Below are 23,479 nucleotides of genomic sequence, written 5' to 3' on the forward strand. Positions count from 1 at the left end.
TATATTATGCATATGATGCTTACATAATTTTATTTTTATACAAACTGTCGTTCTTCTTAGAACCTCTGTATAATTTTAATTATGTCAATGACTTATTCTTTTAAATTCTGAGGTAAGAGTAATTAAAAAGAAATATTTTTTTTTGATAATTATTTATTGTGTAATATATACAGACGCAGTTAAATGGAAAATATACTTTAATATTCTTAACAACACACAAACCAGGCTAATTTTCCTTCGTGAGTAGCGGCTCGAATATAATATCGCAAAGTTCGATTTAAATTTGCATTCCGTCTTTATCTCATCAATCTTCTAGAATTGCGTTCTAATTGCATTTTGCGCTTTCTTGTTCTTATTAGAACAAGAATGAGCAATCTGTGTCTGTGAAATAAGATATTTGACTTTTTAACTCCGCCTTTAGTAGAAAGATCAGACAAATAGCTAAACTATATAGCGTTAAAATACTGATTTCTTATATAGGTTCGGGCTTCAACAAGACTCTCTCCATGACCTTAGCAAGGAGTTGCGAAGATTATTTGCATTAGGATATCGTTGGGGGCATTCTTACACACAATGCCGTCTTCAAGGAATGCTCTACACTCTTAAACATGGGTAAGTGTATTTTGTAGAAAAAACTCACATGATGATTAGAAATATCTATTCAAATTATTATCTTAATTTATTTTTTAATAATTTCAGTATTAAAGAAAATAATAAATATTAAAAATCATTAATATGATAAGTGGGGGATAACGTATAGCTAGAAATAAATTTTAAACAACATTAAAAGCACATATACATGTGAGCTTTATCTTTTTGTAATTCAGAGAATTGCCCTAAATATTTTGTTTTGGGAGAAACAAAGCACTCGAGGTTAGTTAAGAACAGACGATTGAGAATATCAAGAGTTATGAAGAAAATCCAGTGTTTAATTTAAAAAATACGTACTGTATTCTTACATCAGAAGTGGGATCGGCCTACTGAAAGTATCACAAAGGTTGTAAAAAGTGCGAACAGATCATGTTGTGTGTGAATTCATAAGTGCTTCGAAGTAAGATAAAACTATAAAGCAACAAGTCCAGCAGTTGTTAGTGAGTAAAAAAGATGAGATAAAATCTACAGGAAATTTTGGAAATTATCTACTACGTAAAAATCCTTTTGAAAAATAACACAATAGTGTTCACAAATGGCAAAAGCTCCCATACATATATTAAAAATGAAACATATTTAATGTAAAAATAGTAAAAAATTGAAAAAAATTGTTTTGATTTGTTTACGTACTTTTTATAGCTTTCCTTTTCATCTCCGAGCCAAGTTTATTTCAGATATTTTTTATATAAGAGAGTCATCTATTGATTTTGCGCCAAAAACTTGTTTTAATGAGATGAAGTTCCATTAATCTAATCTTTCTTCTGCCACGTTCGCATCGATGGTATTTGACCTTAACTTTAATGACCTTTGAACTATAGGACATTCCTCCAGAGGTTCCTTTTTGTTTTGTAATTATGGCCGGATAAAAAAGCAGAAAGAATATAATTTAATATACTAATTTTCAAACAGACTTTTTGGAATCCTAATTAGATGAAACAAAAAATGATATATACAGGCTATACAGGGCGTTTCTTAGGATAATACTTTGACTAATACTGCAAAAATATTTTTAAGAAAATTTTGGATTTTTTTTGCAGAATTGATTTTGAGCCAGACTCTTGTTCTCATCTATCCGACAACGACCTCGAAGGGGCTCTTCGAGCTCTGGAAGGTCAGGTCCAACTCGATCCTCAAGAAGTTGCCATTATTAAGTACACGCCGAGTGTGGATAACCCGCATGCTGACTTTGCTGACGAAGTCTACTATCCACCCGTTGATAATAGTCAACAGGAACAGCTGAGGAGGAAAATCTTAGGTCCAGGAGCAGGAATTGATTGTAAGTTCTAGTTTTCTTCAAGTATTCAAGGCATCTCTCTGGGAAATATTTTAACTGATTATTCTCTTGCCCTTTACAGTAGATATGCCAGACCCCTTGTCAGACTACAAAATGGCCAAAAGAACTTGGATTCCATCTATGAAACGCAGATCTATTACACCTTTTTTCGATGGAAGGTGAATATTACCCTCATAGCTATAAAAATAAAAATTTACACTTCGGAAACTTTACAGATATGGGGTGCCTAAATATAGGAGAGTAGATAAAGAGCCTATCGATTCGATAGAATTTCTTCACGAATATGAAAACGAGTTTCCTTCAGTCTTATCCCAACCACCAGAAACACCCAGAATTGAAGTAGACAACCGAGATGTTCCAGATGAAGAGATGTATCCTCTTATTAAGTTGCTGCAACAGCTGAATCTTTCTCCTAAGGAAGTGGAAAAATATCTGAGTAAATCTAACTATCGTAAACTGATAAACATTCTCAATGCTATAAAGGAAGATGCTGAAACTGAACCATCTGATGAGTTTTTGTTAAATGAATTGCTGAAGCAGAAAATGGAACAGTCCGAACCAAACCTACAAGGTCAGTAATTGTAACAAAATTAACGTTGAAAAACCTTGTTGATGGAAATGTGTCAACTAGTCGCTTAAGTTAGTGACTTATTGCTGCTTTGACTTTCTTAAATCTTTTGTGAAAGACCTTAGATGTTTTCCAATAACTCTAAAGGTTTTTTGGAGATTTACTGATCTTGCCAGAGATTAAATAATTTAATTATCATTCTTTCAAGATTTTTTGGCTAGCTTTTCAGCTTAATTGTAATTGCGACATCTGTTTAAGCCATTTTTCTTAAAATCTATCTAAGTGGGTAGATAGTGTCCAGTAAGGAGGGCTTGTAAAGAACTTAAAATAAGAAAGTAATTTCTTAATGTTTTCTGAACACAAACTTTTATAAACTTTTTAGTTTGTCTTTGGATTCGTATGCCTTTCAAGTAAGATATTTGGTGTTATTCATAAGGATTATATTCTTGAAGTGGCATTTTTGATGCCACTGGAAGTTTTAAGTTTATCGAATGGGAAAACAACTGTCTTTTTAGCAAGAGATTTAGCTAATTTATTGCTTTCTATACCGATAGGTCTTGGTCTTTAACTGAACAATTATTATTATTATACAGAGTGAGTTTTCTATGGTTATTTTGGAAACTACTGAAGATAGAGGGTCGGTTAAATGGGGAAAGAATTGCAGTTTTTCCAACATGACTTTCATGCTGGGACCCCGTTAGCCAACACGCTATACCACGCCATGCCACCCCACGTCATGAAGATCTGTGCGTATGTTTTTCCATTTAATTACATGTATTGCGTACAGACTAGGCAACACGCCACCCCACATCACGCCACTCCACGCCATCCCACGCTCATGTGATGGGCGATCGTCTGCCCCAGATCTCATGTGCATACTCTCTCCCACGCTGCAACACGTGAGCTCACCTGGGATAGCGTGGCTTCGCGTGGCGTGTGGCCTAATAGGATCCCGGCTTCATTATGACACCTCCCCATAACGAAAGAAATGTTAAAAATTATTTATATCATAATTATGCAAACTCAGGGATCGGAAGAGGTGGACCAATTGCGTGGACCTCCTCGATGAATTAAAAGAGGCACTCGAAGAGGCGGTACGGGAGAACATTTCCTAAAATAAATTAAAGTGTACGGGGAAGTGATATTATTTTTTACGTTTTCGTTTTCGTAATGTAAATTGTAAAGAACCGTTTAATGATATATTCTTTTTTTATAAGTTATAAATCATAACAGAATAAGAATACCATGCCAACTAAGTGAAATTAGTCAAGATGGAATTGGCTATCTCAGTAATTTTTCGAAAAAAAAAACATATTATACCCTATATCGCTGAAAAGCTTAAAAAATGACGATTTTTATGAAGTCATGGCCAACTATGGTTTCCATAAAAAAACATATGTTTGTGTCATATGTCAAAAATGACAGGCTTTAGAAAAAATCAGAAAACACAAATTCATTAGGTATGTGATTATCTACAACTTTTATCTGAAAACGTTTTGTCTAAAATAGATTATAATGGAATTAGGGAGAAGTTTTAAAATAGCCAAAATTTGTTTTTTTCGAAATATCTAATAAGCCATAAACTTTTTCAAAAATCCGAAAGCCGAATATTTATGACCCCACAAAACTGCAATTCTTTCTTCATTTAACCGACACCTCGTACTTTCCGAACTCGTAGTTTCCGAGATATCTACTCTCATAGAGAACATCGTAGGAAACTCACCCTATATATACGGGATTTGATTAGACACTGATTGTCGGTTAATCAAAAAATACAGCTACTAAATTGCATTGAATCATCTAGTTGTGGTGTTCCAGGACCTTCTTGGTCTATCTCGTCTTCTTTCTTTATGAAGGACTCCACTGACACAGTCTGATCTCTACCTTATTTATAATTGGAGCATTCATTTGGTGTCGGATTTTTCTGTTAGTAATCCGGTTTATTTTCAATATGCCTGCGCTCCTTCTGAGATAGATTATTTCGACTGGTCAACTGACCAATTCCTTCAGATAATTTACAGCTTTTAGGGAAGGTATACATACAATTTGGTTATCTTTGAAATAGCTTGAACGCACTTGTTCATATCATAGCCTTTTTAAAGGCTCTAGAGTAGGTATTCTTAAACATGTCACTTAATAGCTTAGATATTGTTTCAAATATTGCACGAATTTTACCATTAAGATTAAGAGAGTGTAGTTTTTTATATGAGGGATTCAAAAGTGAACTGTATTAAGTCCTAATAATTATGGAGAAAATGAGAGTTAAAGTTTTTTAATGTTACTTAATTAAAATAAAACAAGTTGGAGAAGAAAACTGGACACAATGTTTTATTACATTTTAAACTGTATAATAATTAGAAACTAAAGTTACTGAAAATACAACTGTGACCATTTTTAAGAATGTTTATTTATACTTTCTTGGACTTGAACCATTTTATCTCTGAAAATATTTGAAATTTTAGATATAAATTGATTCATTGGACATTTCTTCTTCGTCATTAACGGATATGTTGACTTCTGATTGTCTATTAATAGTGTTTTCTTCGATTTTTATAAAAATTACGGTATATAGGCGGGATAAAGGGAACAAGATCTTTCATGTATTGCCTTTTAGAGCGTGTTACATTACGTCTACATGAAATGATAAGATTTTTCTTCCTCGAGCATTTTTATTCAGATCAACATGTCAGATATCTAAGTATTTGCAAGAAAACATAGCCTAACTTATTGATGCAGTAGTAATAGTGAAAATAATGATAAATCAAACTATACCTTCAGAATTGATAGAATCAGACCTTTCAGATGGCTGATAATTTGATTCACTTGGTGCAAATGGTTCAGACTTTGTTTCTAGAAGTGTCTAAAATATTTTTTTAGTTCTAAACTTTAGCATATGCGTTAAAATCGCGCACAGCGTTAAATTTTATGGACTTCATCCATATATTATACCCAATATTCAGAAAAAAAACAGAAATAAGCTATAGCTGCTTAATGCGTGAAGTATGACTTTATTCATTTCTCTACTGGAAAAATCAATATTTTATAAACGCAAAAGACGATTATCTTAAAATAGTACTAAATTGGACTTGATCGATTTTAATTCTGACCACTCCATATATCTATGTACCGGGTGTCCCACTAAGAAAAGCTCTCGGCTGTATCTCGGAAAGTATTAGCCAAAGGGTTTACGGAAAAAAATATTTATGACTAAAGAGCCTATGAGAAATTGCTGGAAATTATTTTCAAGTTTGTAGAACGACCGCTAGGGGGCGCAACTGCAACAAAAAATATGAAAATGGAGTTTTTACACAATTTTGCCTAGATAAGGTGTACTATAAGTAATAGCTTCATAATCTTCAGTAAATTTTGAATATTTTTTGTTAGAGCCATTTTCCTCTATCTACCAAAATAAAGTGGTGGGGGAAAGTTAGATCGGTTTTTATTTAAATATTAATAACTCTGGACTGGATGATCGGAATCCAACAAGCGAGGGCTCGTTTAAAAGAGCGATTTTTACTCTATATTGTACCATATAAGCAATAATAATAAGCTTTTGAACGTAGACGCTAGGGGGCGTTGTCTTACATTTCAAGAAATATTGCGCCTTTTTTCAAAAAATTTAAATACAATAGTATATGTAATTTTAGCTGATAGTAAAGAGTAGTAAAAGCTTAAAGAGTCAGCGAAAACCGCATCTTGATATCTTCTTTCAAACCGAAGATATTAGCAAAATTATAATAAATACCAAAAAATAAGCCCTTAATTACCTACCTTATTTTTACAACACGGTATCAGTAGCCCTCTTAATTATGCCCATTCTAACAAAAAAATAAGATAGAAACAGTTAGTTTATTTTAAAATCGACGAAATACCAGAATACCATAATACCAGAGGTATTAATATCTAATAATTAAGATATTAATAACAGTGAACAAGAAACAATGATTCAGTGAAGTCATGGTAGGCTTTGGAAAAAAGTTGCTTTTGACGTAATAGTATAAACGTCAAATTGTTATTAGATCAACATTTTGATAGTCTTATCAGCGTTTTTTATCTTTTAATTGCTTTTTCAAAATGCTTTTATTATTTGAAATAGTTGAAGTTGTTGGCATTTTGAAAAAGCAATCAAAAGATAAAAAATGCTAATAAAACTACCAAAATGTTGATCTAATAACAATTTGACGTTTATACTATTACGTCAAAAGCAACTTTTTTCCAAAGCCTACCATGACTTCACTGAATCATCGTTTCTTGTTCACTGTTATTAATATCTTAATTATTAGATATTAATACCTCTGGTATTATGGTATTCTGATATTTCGTCGATTTTAAAATAAACTAACTGTTTCTATCTTATTTTTTTGTTAGAATGGGCATAATTAAGAGGGCTACTGATACCGTGTTGTAAAAATAAGGTAATTAAGGGCTTATTTTTGGTATTTATTATATAAGACAACGCCCCCTAGCGTATACGTTCAAAAGCTTATTATTATTGTTTGTATGGTATAATATAGAATAAGAATCGTTCTTTTAAACGAGCCCTCGCTTGTTGGATTCCGATCATCCAGTCCACAGTTATTAATATTTAAATAAAAACCGATCTAACCTTCCCCCACCACTTTATTTTGGTAGATAGGGGCAAATGTCTCTAACAAAAAATATTCAAAATTTACTGAAGATGTTTATTCTTATTATATGAAGCTATTTCTTATTGTACACCTTATCTAGGCAAAATTGTGTAAAAACTCCATTTTCAAATTTGTTGTTGCAGTTGCGCCCCCTAGCGGTCGTTCTATAAACCTGAAAATAATTTCCAGCAATTTGCCATAGCCTCATTAGTTATAAATATTTTTTTCCGCAGAACCTACGGCTAATACTTTCCGAGATACAGCCGAGAGCTATTCTTAGTGGGACACCCTGTACACTTTCTCTTCAATCCTATATTTGCCTTAATTTTTTTTTAATTTGCCGTTTTGGTACTCTTCAGTTCTTTCTTCAGTTCTTCAAAGGATTTTAACAATTTGATTTGAACCAAACACATACAGGAGAGTTCAAAAATCTTACAGGTCTTATTTTAGCTTTTGGTCCAGATGAAAAATTCGCATTGACATACAACACTCCGGAAAACTTTCGGGCTGGATGGGAGGCCAAAGATTCCGCCTTGACTAGTGATGATTTAGCCGAACCAAGAATATATTTTGAAGAAGGTAAGCTATAAATCTAAATTTTAGAGAAAATATAATAGAATTAAATATTCGTAGATCAAGATGATCAAGGTAATACTGAATACGGCAGCGGACACCCTGACGAATATTTTTCCGAAAGAGCATTAGAGTTTTTAAAACCTAGAGAGGTGTTTAGGGAATTGAAGCAACAACAAGAAAAAGAGGACGATGATTTTGATAAAAAATGGAAAACAAAGCCTGTAGTGTATTCTGAAGGTGGGGCAGAACCAGAAGATTTTGGAGAATTAGGTATTTTAGATAAAATATACTTAGTAGACTATTGATAAACAGGGTGTTTCAAAAATGTATCATGGGTATGGAAAAGCATAGTTTTAGAATTACAGGATGTTAAAGTTTTTTAAAATTACGTTTCTTTGTAATTATTTTAAATACCATTACTTTTTTATTTAAAATTGCTTTAGGTTGGACTAATAGTAATAATATTTAACAATACATTAGGTAAAATATATAATTTATTAATTTAATTTTAATTTTATTAATTATTGTGATTAATAAAATTGCGCTTATCTCATCAAGCAGGCCGAATTCGACAAAATATCAAGAGATACCTTTTAATTGGCATTAAATGGCCTACACAATTTTGATATCAAAAGTAAAAAGTCAGTGGCACACATTTTTTTTTTTGAAAAATATTCCAATGATAACCCATACGCACGTCTCTGGTGACTCTGTTAAACTACACGTAGTAATTAATAAACTACATTTACTACATGTCACAAGTAGTTTTTTAAATGTCCAGTACTAAATGTGTAGTTTATGTAACTAATGTAGTTTTTTTAAATAACAGTGAAAACATAACCTAAAAACTTTGTTTGTTGATCAATTTAAAGACATAAAAAATCTATATTTTGTGAATTTGTTCCTTATTATGTGATATTTTTGATACTTAGTAGTTAAAAATGCTTGGAAGACGTTGATGTCTCCATACCTTGTTCCATACCTTCTGGAAAGAGGGGAATTATGAAGTTGTGCCTTTAGATGTAAAAAATCATATATTCTCCTGGAGAATGTCTATGGAAAATTTCTCCATAAGAATTTATAGTTTATTTTGTGTTCAATATTACTTTGTATTTCGTAGAAAATACACTTTTGTTGAAAAAAAAATTGTCTTTTTTTCTGATGTGGTTTAACTTATACAAATATAATATAACTTCATACTTCCATGATAAGAATTTGGCTTGATTTTTGTTTAAAGTCTAAATTGTTTATGTTTTACTATATTTTTGTAGGTAGTTTTTAACGTAGTTTTTGTGTAGTTTTTGAAGGTAGTTAATATAAAAAACTACGCGTAGTTTTTGGCGTAGTTTTTTGCTTCATAAACTACTTAACAACCCTGTGAGTCTGTCGACACTTTTTTAGCATTAAAGTATGTAGTACTTATACTAACTTTTACCCTAAAATTGCATTCAAATCACGAAAAGTACTTAGAAGAAAATGATAACAGATCGAAAGATTATTAAGACTTTAGTAGCTTCAAAACAAAGCAGAATCGGACCTATGTTGATATGAAAAATAAATATTATTCTTACGTGAGGAATCTCCCTACGAGAGACGGCACCTGTGTTTTGAAACACCCTGTATATTTTTCATTTTTAGAAAATCAACAGGAGATTGCTATGCGAGACGACTTAAGTATTTGGGACAGATATAACATGGGGTTTAAAAGACCAGAACGGTTGGATGTTAAAAAACCCGGACCACCTTTTGATCCTGCTATAACAGAGATGTCTCAAAGAGGTATTCTGTGTATGTAGTAAGTAAATTTATATAATACACACTATTTTAGCCTTAGCCACGAACAAATTTTCTCAAAACAACTTAATCCCTTCAATGATAAAAAAGGAACCCCGAGGTGCCAATCCAAACCCAAACAGCATCTACGATACCTTAAAGGCACCTTCTCGCGAAACAGACGAATCGTATGTGCACGTGGAATTTCAGGAACCCTTAAGGGACTGGAAGCAAGGGAAAGACATCATGAGAAACATCTCGAATTTGCTCCATATGGAACAGAGGGACTTCACCGATGGACAGTAAGATGGCGTAGTTATAAACCTTTTTTTGTACTTCTATAAAATATTTTTAGGGTTCACTTGAAGTCTGTTTCTTTTAAAGTAGGATCTAACAATAACCGAGGATATGATGCTAATGAAGTAGCTAAGAAAATCGGTAAGTCTTTTTATGGAAACCTTACTGAAACATTTAATAATTAGCAATAGACTTCCGATCCAAAAATGAACATATTATACAGGGTGCTACAAATTCGAGGTACGAGCAATGGTACCTCGGTATCCGTAATAGATACGAACATAGCTAAATTGGGGCAAAGTTGCGCTTTCGGATGTTGACCAAGATTCCATCAAAAAAGTTTTAAAAATTTCAAGGATTGCTGAGTTTTTTGGAAAATCAATTTTATTTTTTCCTGTTGTTACTTTTTAGAAAATCAAAAAATTAATTGCACATTCAAAGAGTTATAAATATGATTGAACGAAAAAAAATTGTGCATTAGGGAGGGTGGTAACCCTTTCGAACATGTAGAGCATTAGAAACTAGTTTGTTTATCATTGTACTCGGGAGACCGAGTTCTTTCAAAACTTGAAATAAAAATTGCAGGTCCGTATTTTAAAAAAATTAAGTTGGCCTCTGTATCTCACAAATTATCAGCTAATTTGAAAATCTAAAAATACTATCAGATAACCCTAATAAAGTGGCTATGATAATGTGCAATTATATTTTTGATTTTCTAAAAAGTAACGACAGGAAAAAATAAACTTGATTTTCCAAAAAAATCAGTTTTTTCCAAAAAACTCAGCAATCCTTGAAATTTTTAAAACGTTTTTGATGGCATCTTGGTGAACATCCCAAGGAGCAACTTTGTCCCAATTTAACTATCTTCGTATCTATTATGGTTTTCGAGATACCAATGCTCCTACCCCGAATTTGTAGTTTCTGTGTTACTTGAATAAGGATTTTATTGCTCTTGTTGCGTTTTTTGGATGTTGTTTGTTAGAAATGTTATATCAACTTAGTATAGACAGTTTACGAATTGTTTTAGAACTGATTAAAGAAGATCTGGAAAATTTAACTGGTGTAGAAGTTATATCAGCAGGTGTAGGAAATAAAGTATGTATAATATTTAAATATCTATTTAAGGTCGTCTACTTTCTTGGGTAGGTCTTCAAGAGTTGATAGAAAAACTCATTGCATGAAGGAACAAACAATGGACCATAAATGTTTATGACATGGAAATTGTATTTTAGAATCTATTACTTTTTTTTACAATAGTTTAAATTTATGTTATTAAATTAATGATACAGACTGCTACTTAATAAAATTAATGATACAGACTACTACTTATATCCAGATATTGGGTTATTTAAAAGTTTAACTTACCTTTTCTTAATTTCAAATTTCTATATTTTTGAAATAAAGTTTACCGGGGGCGTCTCAAAAGTGGCTCACCCCTATAACTTTTTAATTTTTCAGTTAAAAAACGAGATTTGGTAACATTTGATTTTTAATTGGCACTCTCGGTATTAAATGACATTCTCAATAGAATGACATATATGTCAAATTTTTACCTCCTCTATGGCTATGTTAAAAACACTAATTCTTTATCAAGGAGCCTTGGAAAAATAGATTTGATCGTCCAATGTTTTTAGTGTCTTATCCTGGCCAGTTTGAAAATGTACAAGTCGTATTTTTAAGAATTTTTTCAAATAGAACGAGGGTAGCTCATTAGCATATTTGGAAAAAGCACTTTTTTACGAATAATTTGATACCACACACCTGGTATTTAATTTAGTTATAATTTCAAATAAACCATATGCGAAAATGTCAAAAGTTGACATGTAATATGTCATTCTATTCAAAGTGTTATTTTCCATCGAATAAAATAGAAGTTGTAGTCATTTCCGGTGAAACAGGATGTGACCGAAAACAATTGAATACGTCAATCAATCCTAATTTATGTCATATACTAACATACCAAATCTCGTTTTTTAACTGAAAAAATAAAAAGTTATAGGGATAAGCCACTTTTGAGACGCACCCGGTATGGGACTTATTTGGGAAAAAAATATGCTTCTATTATTGTTTTTTATTTTTTTTATTGACTGTTAAAATCCTTTACCTACAAAAAACTGGGCCAATACTGTTTTCTTAATAATTTGTCATATTTCTTCTATTTTTTTTTAAATGCTCTCAGTATATTTTTATTTTCATTTTTAGATAAGAATGCAAAACGTCTATTTCAAACGTATCAATACCGAGAACCAGTACATAGTTATCTTCTTGGTTTGCGGCGTATTGGTAGCTCTAATTCTAGCTACTATCGTTCTCTCTCTAATACGAAGACACATCAAGTATAAAGAAAAATTACAAGGCTTATCCAGACCTGATACAGAAGCTAGTAAGGATTACCAAGACCTGTGTAGGGCAAGGATGGCTACTAAAGGACAGACCACTGACGGTGCTCCTGATAAAGGCAAGTAAATTTGGGTAATTTTTTTATAAAAATAAGTATATTTCCTTTAATAGGAAGAATAACATCTTTGTCTCGTGAATCTGAACAAAGTCCATCGAGCAGATCGAGCACATCCTCTTGGATTGAAGAACCAGCATTACACAATATGGATATATCCACAGGTCATATGGTGCTGAGTTACATGGAAGACCATTTGAAGAACAAGGATAGATTAGACCAGGAATGGGTAGCTCTTTGTGCCTACGTGGCTGAACCGTGCGAAACATCAATAGCTATGAGGAAAGACAATGTAGAGAAAAACAGATATCCTGAAGTAGTTCCTTATGACCATGCGCGAGTTATCTTAAATGAGTTGTCGAATGCTAACAGCGCAGATTATATTAATGCTTCGAGTATTACTGATCATGATCCAAGGTAGTTTTTTAATAATAAATTAGTTGATGATATTGCTGTTTTAATTTTGAATGTTTTAGGAATCCTGCTTATATAGCGACACAAGGTCCTTTACCTCATACGGCACCTGATTTTTGGCAACTGATTTGGGAACAAGGAGCTGTAGTGATAGTGATGCTAACTAGGCTTACCGAAGGCGGTACAGCAATGTGCCATCGATATTGGCCAGAAGAAGGTAGGAAGAAAGCAAAATAAAACACTAAAGCACCACAATACATCAAAACACTTTTACTTTTACACTGGACGCGCGTTTCACTAACCATGTTAGCATCATCAGCAGATGATTAAAACTAAACTACAATCTACAATTTGAGCGTTTATATACTCGAGTGGGCGTGGCAAGATCTAGCCACCGAGCGTAACAGTTAGATTTCCGCCACTAGAGTAGTAGGAACAAAGAACTTGAAGGAATTGAACCGCTGTCTCTGTTCATACTATCTTTACATTTATTAATTCTGATGCTTTCATATGCATCTAATTGCCTGTAATTTGAGACTTGTTTAATTAATTTTAAATTATTTAGATCTATACAGTGTTCTTTATCAACAATATGTTCAGCAACGCAAGATTTATCCTGTCTACTATATCTTATCTGGGCTAAATGTTCTTTAAATCTAGTTAATATTGATCTTCTAGTTTGCCGAACATATTTCTGATTACAATCTTTACAAGAAATTCCATAAATACCCGACCTTTCCAGTAGAGGTGTTTTATCCTTTGGATTACCTAATAATTGTTGTAATTTATTATTAGCACTATACACAAGTTTATAATTGACATTCTTAAAAATTCCTTTTAGACCACGGGATAACTGTCTATCAAACGGTATTGAAAAATATTTTGACGTATCTTTCTCCACTTGAAAAGTCGAATTTTCAGAAATCATTAACCTATAACTACGTTTTCTAATTATTTTATCAACTAGTGAAGGAGAATATCCATTACACTCAGCTACATTCCTAATGTAATCTCTTTCTATTTTATATCTTTCGTTGGAAAGTGGAAAACTAAGTAATCTATGAACTAAGAAATTTAAACTAGCCATTTTATGTTCAATACTATGATATGATTCATTAGGAATATATCTGCGTGCAGTGGTCTTTTTCCTATAGATATCAAATTCCAGGCAATTATTAGTATTTCTAATAACTAATACATCTAGAAATGGTAATCTGTCGTTCTTAATTTCATGTGTAAATTTAATGGAAGGCAAACGATTATTTAACTTAGAAATAAAATTATCTATGGTCCAATTGTAGATTGTATTTTAGTTTATAATTATCTGCTGATGATGCCAACATGGTTAGCGAAACGCGCGTCCAGTGTAAAAGTAAAAGTGTTTTGGTGTATTGTGGTGATTTAGTGTTTTTATAATCCCAAGATATGAGTAAATATCTTTCGATAGTTTCAGAGATATTAATAAATCAAAAAAATATATACCGGGTGCGTCTCAAAAGTGGCTCACCCCTATAACTTTTTTATTTTTTTAGATAAAAAACGTAGTAAAGATTTGGTATGTTAGTATATGACATAAATTAGGATTGATTGACTCGGTATATTTTTACTTCATTCGATAGAAAATGACACTCTGAATAGAATGACATATCATATGTCAACTTTTGACATTTTCGGTTTATAAAAATCATATTTTAAATTTTAATCTAGAGCGCCATGGATGTGTTTAAAACACTAATTTTGAATCAAGGATTCTTAGAAAAATAGATTTGATCATCTAATGTTTTTTGTGTCTTGCCCTGGCCGGTTTAAAGATGTCCAAATCGTATTTTTAATTATATCTCAATTTTTTCAAATTGAACAATGGTGGCTCATTAGCATATTTGGAAAAATCATTTTTTTACGAATAATTTGGTACCACACACTTGGTATTTCGAGTCAAATTGTCGTGTTCAACAATTTCAATTATTAAACCATATGGGAAAATGTCAAAAGTTGACATATGATATGTCATTCTATTCAGAGTGTCATTTTCTATCGAATGAAGTAAAAATATACCGAGGGTGCCATTTAAAAATCAAAAGTTGTAGTCATTACCGGTGGAACAGGAAGTGACCAAAAACAATTGAATACATCAATCAATCCTAATTTATGTCATATACTAACATACCAAATCTCGTTTTTTGATCTGAAAAAATAAAAAAGTTATAGAGGTGATAAAAAAATCATCCCGATCCACTCTCACTTTTTTGAGCTACCCTATATAACAAAATTCTCAAGTTTTTTTATTCCAGGAGCTACAAACTACAAATGCCCGACGCACTATTGCCGGACCCTGTATATTGATAGACTTTATAACACTCTGTATCTAGATTTGCTTCTATTGATTGCTTACCATTGGCTATCATTTTGATTGATAATACAAAAATGTTGTTTCTTGAAAACTTTTCAGAAAGTTATGAATACTAAAAGACTTCGTTTATATTTCTTTATTGTTTAAAGGTTCGGAAGTGTACCATATCTATGAAGTCCATCTAGTTAGCGAGCATATCTGGTGTGACGATTACTTAGTAAGGTCATTCTATTTGAAGAACGTTCGAACTGGTGAGACGAGGACTGTCACCCAGTTCCACTTCTTGTCTTGGCCAGAAGCTGGAGTTCCAGCTTCAACCAAAGCCCTGTTGGAATTTAGGTATATTGGAATGCGTTTTTCTCTCAGGCAGAAGTAAATATCATTACCTTCATTTTAGACGCAAAGTCAATAAGTCATACCGAGGCAGATCGTGTCCTATTGTGGTCCACTGCAGCGATGGTGCAGGTAGAACAGGAACATATTGCTTGATCGATATGGTTTTGAGTAGAATGGCCAAAGGTGCCAAGGAGATTGATATAGCAGCTACGTTGGAACACCTGAGAGACCAAAGACCAAAAATGGTTAGTAACTCCAGACAATAATATAGAAAAACTTACTCCAAAAAAACGAACATATAGTATTTCCAAAGTCAATTGGACTGGTTTGGGGCACTTAATTTAGGCACTGCTTCTGTTGTCATCGTCTGAAGAAATAAAATAAGAGTTTCAAACCAGTACAAATAACTTTGGAATATATACAGGGTGAGTTTCTTACGATGTTCTCTATGGGCATCTCGGAAACTACTGGAGATAGAGAGTCGGGGTCATAAATATGCGCCTTTCAGATTTTTGAAAAAGTTCATGGCTTACTAGATATTTCGAAAGAAACAAATTTTGGCTATTTTAAAAATTGTTCCTAATATCATTATAATCTATTTTAGACAAAAAGTTTTCAGATAAAAGGTGTAGATAATCACATCCCTAATGAGTTTGTGTTCTCCGATTTTTTCTAAAACCTGTAATTTTTGACATATGACACAAACATATGTATTTTTTAATGGAAACCATAGTTGGCCATGACTTCATAAGAAGCGCCCTTTTTAAGCTTTTCAGTGATATAAACTATAATATGTATTTTTTCACAAAATTACTTAGTTATATCCAATTCTTATCTTTCTTGACTAATTTTACTTAATTAGTCATGGAAACAAGTTCAATCGTCATTGCTTTTAAAAATATGAAACTGTCACATACAAACTTTGTAAATTAAAATTCTAAATATGAATTTTTCAAATGAAGAAAAGCGTGTAGGATTATGGGTTCAACTTTTCTTGTTCAACAAAAGAACTTATGAATTAAGAGAGGCACTCGAAGAGACGATACAGGAGAAGTTTAATTAAGTCGACCGGTCGTTCTGTGAGAATAGCTAGAAATTCATTTTTAAAAAGATGCATTTATGTATTCAAAACAATGGCGGATTTTTTGAACATTTTCTAAAATAACTTAAAGTGTACGTAGTGATATGATTTTTTTAAGTTTTAGTTTGTGTAATGTAAATTGTAAAGAGCCGTTTAATAACATATTTTGTCTTTTTATAAGTTAAAAATCATAACAAAATAACAACTCCATGCCAACTGAGTGAAATTAGTCAAGAAAGATAAGAATTGGCTATAATACTCAGTAATTTTGTGAAAAAAAAACATATTATAGCTTATATCGCTGAAAAGCTTAAAAAATTGCGCTTTTTATCAAGTCATGGGCACTGTAGTTTCCATTTCAAAAAACATAATATGTTTGTGTCATATGTCAAAAATGACAGGCTTTGGAAAAAATCGGCCAATACACACTCTTTAGAGAAATAGAAATGAATGGAAATATATGAAAATGAAATTCAATTACCATAAAAATGCGTTTTGATTTTTAGGACTTTAGGTAAAAATTCAACTATATTTTTATGATTTTTTTAATTTTCACGTGATCAATTTCATGTGATACTTTAACAACAGCAAAAAATATAACGTGGGCGGTATGGAAATTTAGAAAAATATAAACAGGATTAACCATTTTAGTACAAGCAGAATTTTTAAGCAAAATTGCATTTTTACTCAAAATGCCAATAATAAAAAATGTTTCCTCTTGTAAAGACAATCCAAATTTGAAACCCCTGTATTGTTAATAATAAATATTCTATTATGTACTTTCATAAATAAAAAATGTTTAATATATTTTTAGGTGGCGACCAAACAACAGTTTGAGTTCGTTTTGACAGCCGTAGCCGAAGAAGTGCATGCTATTTTGAAAGCTCTACCACCTCAACCATCACCTGCGCCTCAAGGTAGCCAGGAAAAATTGGAAAAATAAAAAATAGCACAGTCAGAATCGACAGAGAACATCCATAGTCGTTTTTCTGACAGAAATCTTGGCGCTCTGACAATAAGCAACGCTCAATACCTTTCCTAAACCCTATTGAGGGTAGCTTACCATTCCGAGCCTGCTCTTTATTATAGAGTCCCAATACATTCGAGGGAAATGCTCTATATTTTTGGAACTCTCTAATAAGTCCCCATGTGTGTATTTCAAATTACTGTGTATAAATATCATTTATGGTACCTTTTCAAGAATATTTTCTGTTCTACCTTCTTATCTACATATCTAGTAGAATCTATCAGGTTTCCCGAATCGAAAAGTTAGTTACATATAATTATTGAGAAAGAAAACTTATATCTACTATTTTTTGTGGTCGTAGTAAGTTCATTTTGGATATATGGTTGTGAGATTAAACGTGTATACGAAAAGCATTGTTTTAATTTAAGGAAAAAAAAGAGTTTAGGCAACAATGTGGGGTTCGTACAAATACAGAAGAGAATATCCAAATTGAATTTAATAAAATACAATTTTGAGAGTTCAAATTGTTGTTGCTAAGAAAAATATCTTGTATAACGTAGACGTATACCAGGTATTGTAATAAAGAAATTATTATTAAATTTTGAAAAAACATATTGAATATACAGGGTGAGCCAGCTACCAGCTAGTATTCCGAGAAAACTGTAAATCTGGTTTATGGTTTGACATTTTTACTTCAATTATTTTTAAAAATATTGTTGTCAATATAGAGGGTGATTGAGACATTTATTTACTAAAACACTACAAACTAAAGCTGTATATCTTTAAATAGAATGCTAGTTGCTCAAAACTATTTGTACTAAAATACACAACAGTTGGCATGATATATACTGGGTGAGTCAAAATTTGATGTTTTTGTATTTTTCTCCACCATTTCAAATAGAACACTCTGTATTCTGTGACAGAAATAGTTTTTATCCAATTTTATGTTTTAATAAGTTATTTTTTTATAAAAAATGGATACACTGAATTAATCAAGTGAAAAATTCATTATTGAATTACGAATCATAAAAATAAAAAAAATTCAGATGTAAGTATTCTACGCTCTGGCATATAAATATGTCAATTGTCATTAATGACAAACGCCTACTATTAAAAAGAGCGAAAGTTATCTATTTTAGTTATAAGAACTACTTAATATAAAAAAACTATTAACTAAAACTCCGTTCGTTTATGATACAACATACAGGTTGTTCCGTTTGAAATACTGAAGTAAAATAAAAGTTTAGTTGTGACACTCCCCGTATATATCAAATATTACATTGCAAATTTTAGTAGACTACGTTTTGAAGAAGACACTATTATACAGTACTCTCGGTTAAAAAGTAGTAATTTTTAGAGAGCGTAAAGTGGGACAAATGTAGATCCATAAATGTTATATTTTATTATCATTCGGTATAGACTACGACATTATGGTATTTCTGGAACGGGAATCTAATGACAAATTCACTGAGCATAAAAATATATCGTTCCACTTAAAAATATACAGGGTGGCGCACCTCATTCGCCTCGGTTAATTATACGAAACCGGAAAGATGCAGAAACAATTTTTTTATGGGTATATGTAGAGAGGCAATATATGCATAATTTAAAATTATTTTCAATTGTGGAGTGTGTCAGAACTAAGATCCATTCCAGAGTTATATTTTTTCTTATAAAACACCCGGTATTTTATTTCATTTTTGGATTCTTGGGCATAAAATAAAGCATTTATTATAAGGGTTTAAAAAAGCTTTGGTTTTTGAGATATTTAAAGATGCATGCTATAAGAAAATAGTTTGTCAACACCCTGTACATTACTTTTAAGAATTAATTCTTGTGCTGACTTTGAAGCCAGCGAAATAAACTTTACTAAAATACTACTTTGATTACTTCCTTCAATGTATACAGGGGTATCAAAAGTCGCTGGTCTATTTTAAATATTTATTTTACATAAAAACTTCGTTAATTCAAATAGAACACTCTGTATTTTTTTAAATAAGTCGAAGCAGATTTAAATGTTCTTTCAAACTATATTAGGCTTTCCTATACCTATTTGGCTTAGATTTTGAATGGTTTATGATAAAATAATAAATCCTGACTTATTAACCTTATTGTAGGTAAATTAAATAAAAATAAGCTGTTATAAATTTAAATAAAGTCCATAAACTATTGTCGATTTTGAAAATAGCTACTGAGTGTCACTAAAAATTGCCATGGCGACGCCAGCCATCTTGATTGCCATTTCATTGAAAAATCGGTTATTATTCAAAATCTGAGCCAGATAGGTATAGGAAACCCCAATATAGTTTGAAAAAGCATTTAAATCTGTTTCCCTTATTTAAAATAATACATAGTGTATTTGAAATAACGAAGTTTTTGTGTAAAATTAATATGTAGAATAGACCAGCAATTTATGATACTCCTGTATACATTAAAGAAAGCAATCAATTTTTTTCGTAAAGTTTAAGTTTAGTGGCTTAAAAGTTAGCACAAGAATTAATTCTGAAAAGTAATGTACAGGCTGTTGATAAACTTTTTTTATTTATTTATTTTTTCTAAATATCTTTAAATATCTTAAAAACCAAAGCTTTTAAACATATTAAACTAAACTCTTATAACAAATGCTTTATTTTACGCCCAAGAATCATAAAATGAAATTAAATAAAGGGTGTTCCATAAAAAAATATAACTTTTGTATGGATCTTAGTTCTGACACACCCTGTACATTTCAAAATAATTGTGAACTGTGCACATTGCCTTCCTACATATATCCATAAAATATTTTGTTTCTACATCTTTCCGTTTTCGTATGAGGCGAATGAGGTGCGCCACCCTGTATAAGGTTTGTAGAAATGTATGTTTTAATCGCCTTGTATATATTGATATAATTATTTTTAAAATGTGGAGTAAAAATTTCGAAGCAAAGAGGCTTTTTCGGAAGGCTGTTGGTTCACCCTGTATTTTATTGTTTTTTTTTTAGTATAAAACTGGTATATTGTAATAGAAATAAAATGAAAAGAATGAATTTAGAAATATACTTAAAAAAGTGCCCTCGGTGACAGATGTAAAGATGATAGAGAGTTTTACGTTGTTTCTTCCCTGTCTTTACACTTTTGCCTAAAATGTGACCTATTTTTACCTAGAATACTTATCTATCGTCCCTGGGTACTATTGCTTATCCGTAAGCTAACTCGATGTTCTTATTTATCTGATATATAATACCTTTATACATGTGTTAAATCAATTTAGTATTTATTCAATGTTTTCTAATATTTATGTTAGGTATTTAGGGAAATATGACTTTGTCAAGCTTATTGGATCTTAAAGGAATGAGAACAATTATTCTAAAAATTTCATGGTTATTTTAGAGTATCGATTTTACACCATACAAATTTTGACTGGTGTAGAATTGTGTCTGGCTTGAAACAATTCTAATTTCGTCGGGATAGGACCTGTTTCAAGCCATTTTATTATAAAGAATGAGCCTAATTTTTTCGTGAACGAGCCTAATTTGCAGCACCCGTTTAAACCATTTCCACACAAAGTTTTGTTTTACACGGTACAGCATGAGTTTAATGTATCCAGCCTCCTTAAATACACATGCTGTACTGTCGGAACGCTTATATACAAAACATCCAGACTGATTTTTTTTCTGGTTTCGAACTAGAGAGACCGTTTTGGAGAAATAGAACTCGAAAAATCGAACGGAGTCGAAAGCTGTGTTTGATTTTTCCGAAATTTTCGTTGACTTTAGTACTTAAGCATATATAAGATTTTAAAGAATAAAATATATATAACTACAGATGTTTTAAGCTATATTATAAAAGTATATATTGTAATCAAGTATATTTTGTCAAATTATGAAATAAATATGACGTTAATGTTAAAATTGTAAGAAATAAATTATCAGTGTACTGATTCTATCTGAAATTAGATTAGTGTAATGTACTTATATGTACGTATACAGCAGATCAGTTGTTGTTTATTATTTGTCTTATTTCCTTTCATGTCCCTTCCAATATATATATTATATTTATTCAATTTGGTGTTATTAATATTTTTTCGCCACTGAAAAGTTTGATATATTTAGAAACCTAAGAATGAGAATCAAAAAGTACAAATGTTTATGTTTTATTATTATATTATGGCAATTTGGTATAAAGGAACAATCAATGTTTTCCATGATCTTCAATGTCTCTGAAGGACTGGTATCTACACTAATATTTAAAATTATTTGAAACTCAGGGTATATTGCCATTCGAACAGAAAACTTAAAACAAATCTTTAATTTGCTAAAAAATACAATACAGCAGGGGCGGATCGTGAATTTGTGGGGCCCTGGGCTGAAACTACTTAGGGGCTTACATAAGTACTCAACTAATAGCCATATCAAAAAACTGTTTCTATAATGATATATTATTATTCTTCTTTACGTGCCGTCTCTTTCGTGGAGGTTGGCGATCACATTGGCAAAATCTTCACGATTCTCGGCTTTCCTTATAAGTTCTTCAAAAGTTAGGTGAGTCCAGTTTCTGATGTTTCTCAACCAAGATAGTTTCTTCCTGCCGAGACCTCTCTTTCCTTCAATCTTACCCTTAACTATCAATTGTAAGACGTGGTATTTTCATTTCTCAATATATGCCCTAAGTATGATGTTTTTCTTATTTTTATTATATTGAGCAATTCTCTTTCTCTGCCTATTCTGCTGTAGACTTCGGTATTGTGATATGTGGATTTAAGTAACATAAATGTTACTTAAATCTACGCAAGTATTAGTTGTACAAAAGGCGACCTTATTGCTGTGGTAGCAATCTCTTCCAGGCAAACTTTGGGTGAGAGAGAAACCGAAATAGTGATATTTTATAAGAATATAAAAAAACAATAAAACAATTTTATTTATTTACTTATTATGAATTAGTAAAATAAATTGATAGGTAGTAGTCACAGAAATTGACAGTTATTTGGTCATCACATTCCAAGTCTTTAGTTAGATCACAATTTATGGAAAGAAGTGATAAACTATTTAGTCGATGGTTAGACATTGTTGTCCTATATTTATTTTCTACATAGGACATCTTGGAGAAGGAGCGTTCTGCTTTACAGCTAGTGATTGGCAATGTTAAAAAAATCTTTAAAATGGTATAGCAGTTAGGGAACACGTTAATAAGTTTATTTTCATACATGAGCATAAAAATGTCACTGCAAGAGGTGTAAGACTCAGACATAGATTGGAGTAAGTATGATTTTAATTGAATGCACTCATTCACTAAATGCTCGTCTACGTCATCGGGATTGTAATCAATAATATGAAGTGTAATTTCCAAATCTATGTTTTCGATATTTTTGTCTTGCAAATCCATTAAAAATTTGAATTTCTTGCTATATGTCTCATAGACTTGTCTCCTTTTATTTAAATCCATAATCAGCTTATCCAACGCAACTTTTAACGTGTCTCTTTAAATCTTTCTGTGCCGTATACTGAGAATTCACCTGTAGACTTATCTGAAAATTTTGGGATAATGCGTCTCTTGTTTATGTAATTGTAGTCTATTATTACACTAGTACTTAATTTTTTAGCTTTTTCGTCGTATTCCTGTAACATTTGATCTGACTGATGCCGTATGTTGCTCACAAAGTCTTTTAAAGAAACAATTAACTTGTTGCCTTCACAAATGTCTAAACCAGGGCTCTGTATTTTTTTATTAACTAAATGAAATCTCTCCAAAACTTCTTCCCAAAAGATAATCAAAATTGCAGTCTCGAGTTTCACCATTTTATTGAATAAATTTCGTGCCTCTTTAAGGAAATCAACTTTCTCAACCTCATTTTCGCTGAAACTTTGGAACATTTTCATAATGTCATCATAATTATTTTTTAAGGCTTTGACAGCATCATAGTGGCAAGGCCATCTTGTCTGGCTTAAACTTTTAATCTGAATTTTAATTTTATTTCACGATTCAACAGTTCCCATCTATGGGTCTATTGTTTTTCGCGGGGCCTGGGGGCCCCTTGTAACCTCGAGGCCCTGGGCTGCAGCCCAAACAGCCCGTAGGTAGATCCGGCCCTGCAATACAGGGTGGCGCCTCTCA

At 31.7% G+C, this 23,479-nt stretch overlaps 1 protein-coding gene across 3 annotated transcripts in view; it reads left to right on the forward strand.

The window, feature by feature from the left end:
* LOC115878781 (receptor-type tyrosine-protein phosphatase N2) overlaps nt 1-18,431 on the forward strand; it is a 45,771-nt gene extending 27,340 nt beyond the window's left edge. For 2 of the 3 annotated variants that reach the window (XM_030895382.1, XM_030895383.1), the window contains exons 5-20: nt 481-612; nt 1,689-1,927; nt 2,007-2,103; nt 2,161-2,516; nt 7,592-7,720; nt 7,775-7,987; nt 9,356-9,496; nt 9,546-9,792; nt 9,846-9,928; nt 10,815-10,882; nt 11,990-12,245; nt 12,299-12,659; nt 12,719-12,873; nt 15,156-15,345; nt 15,404-15,587; nt 17,238-17,600. In XM_030895382.1, coding sequence (XP_030751242.1) covers nt 481-612; nt 1,689-1,927; nt 2,007-2,103; nt 2,161-2,516; nt 7,592-7,720; nt 7,775-7,987; nt 9,356-9,496; nt 9,546-9,792; nt 9,846-9,928; nt 10,815-10,882; nt 11,990-12,245; nt 12,299-12,659; nt 12,719-12,873; nt 15,156-15,345; nt 15,404-15,587; nt 17,238-17,366 — 2,980 coding nt within the window. In that variant the 3' untranslated portion in view covers nt 17,367-17,600. Of the gene's footprint in view, nt 1-480; nt 613-1,688; nt 1,928-2,006; nt 2,104-2,160; nt 2,517-7,591; nt 7,721-7,774; nt 7,988-9,355; nt 9,497-9,545; nt 9,793-9,845; nt 9,929-10,814; nt 10,883-11,989; nt 12,246-12,298; nt 12,660-12,718; nt 12,874-15,155; nt 15,346-15,403; nt 15,588-17,237 lie in introns of all 3 variants that reach the window. The other variant, XM_030895384.1, reaches the window with a different exon arrangement.
* Nucleotides 18,432-23,479: the final 5,048 nt, after the last annotated feature.

This window comes from Sitophilus oryzae, unplaced genomic scaffold (genome assembly GCF_002938485.1).
Source record: "Sitophilus oryzae breed Bouriz unplaced genomic scaffold, Soryzae_2.0 scaffold_1525_pilon_pilon, whole genome shotgun sequence".
NCBI lineage: Eukaryota > Metazoa > Arthropoda > Insecta > Coleoptera > Curculionidae > Sitophilus > Sitophilus oryzae.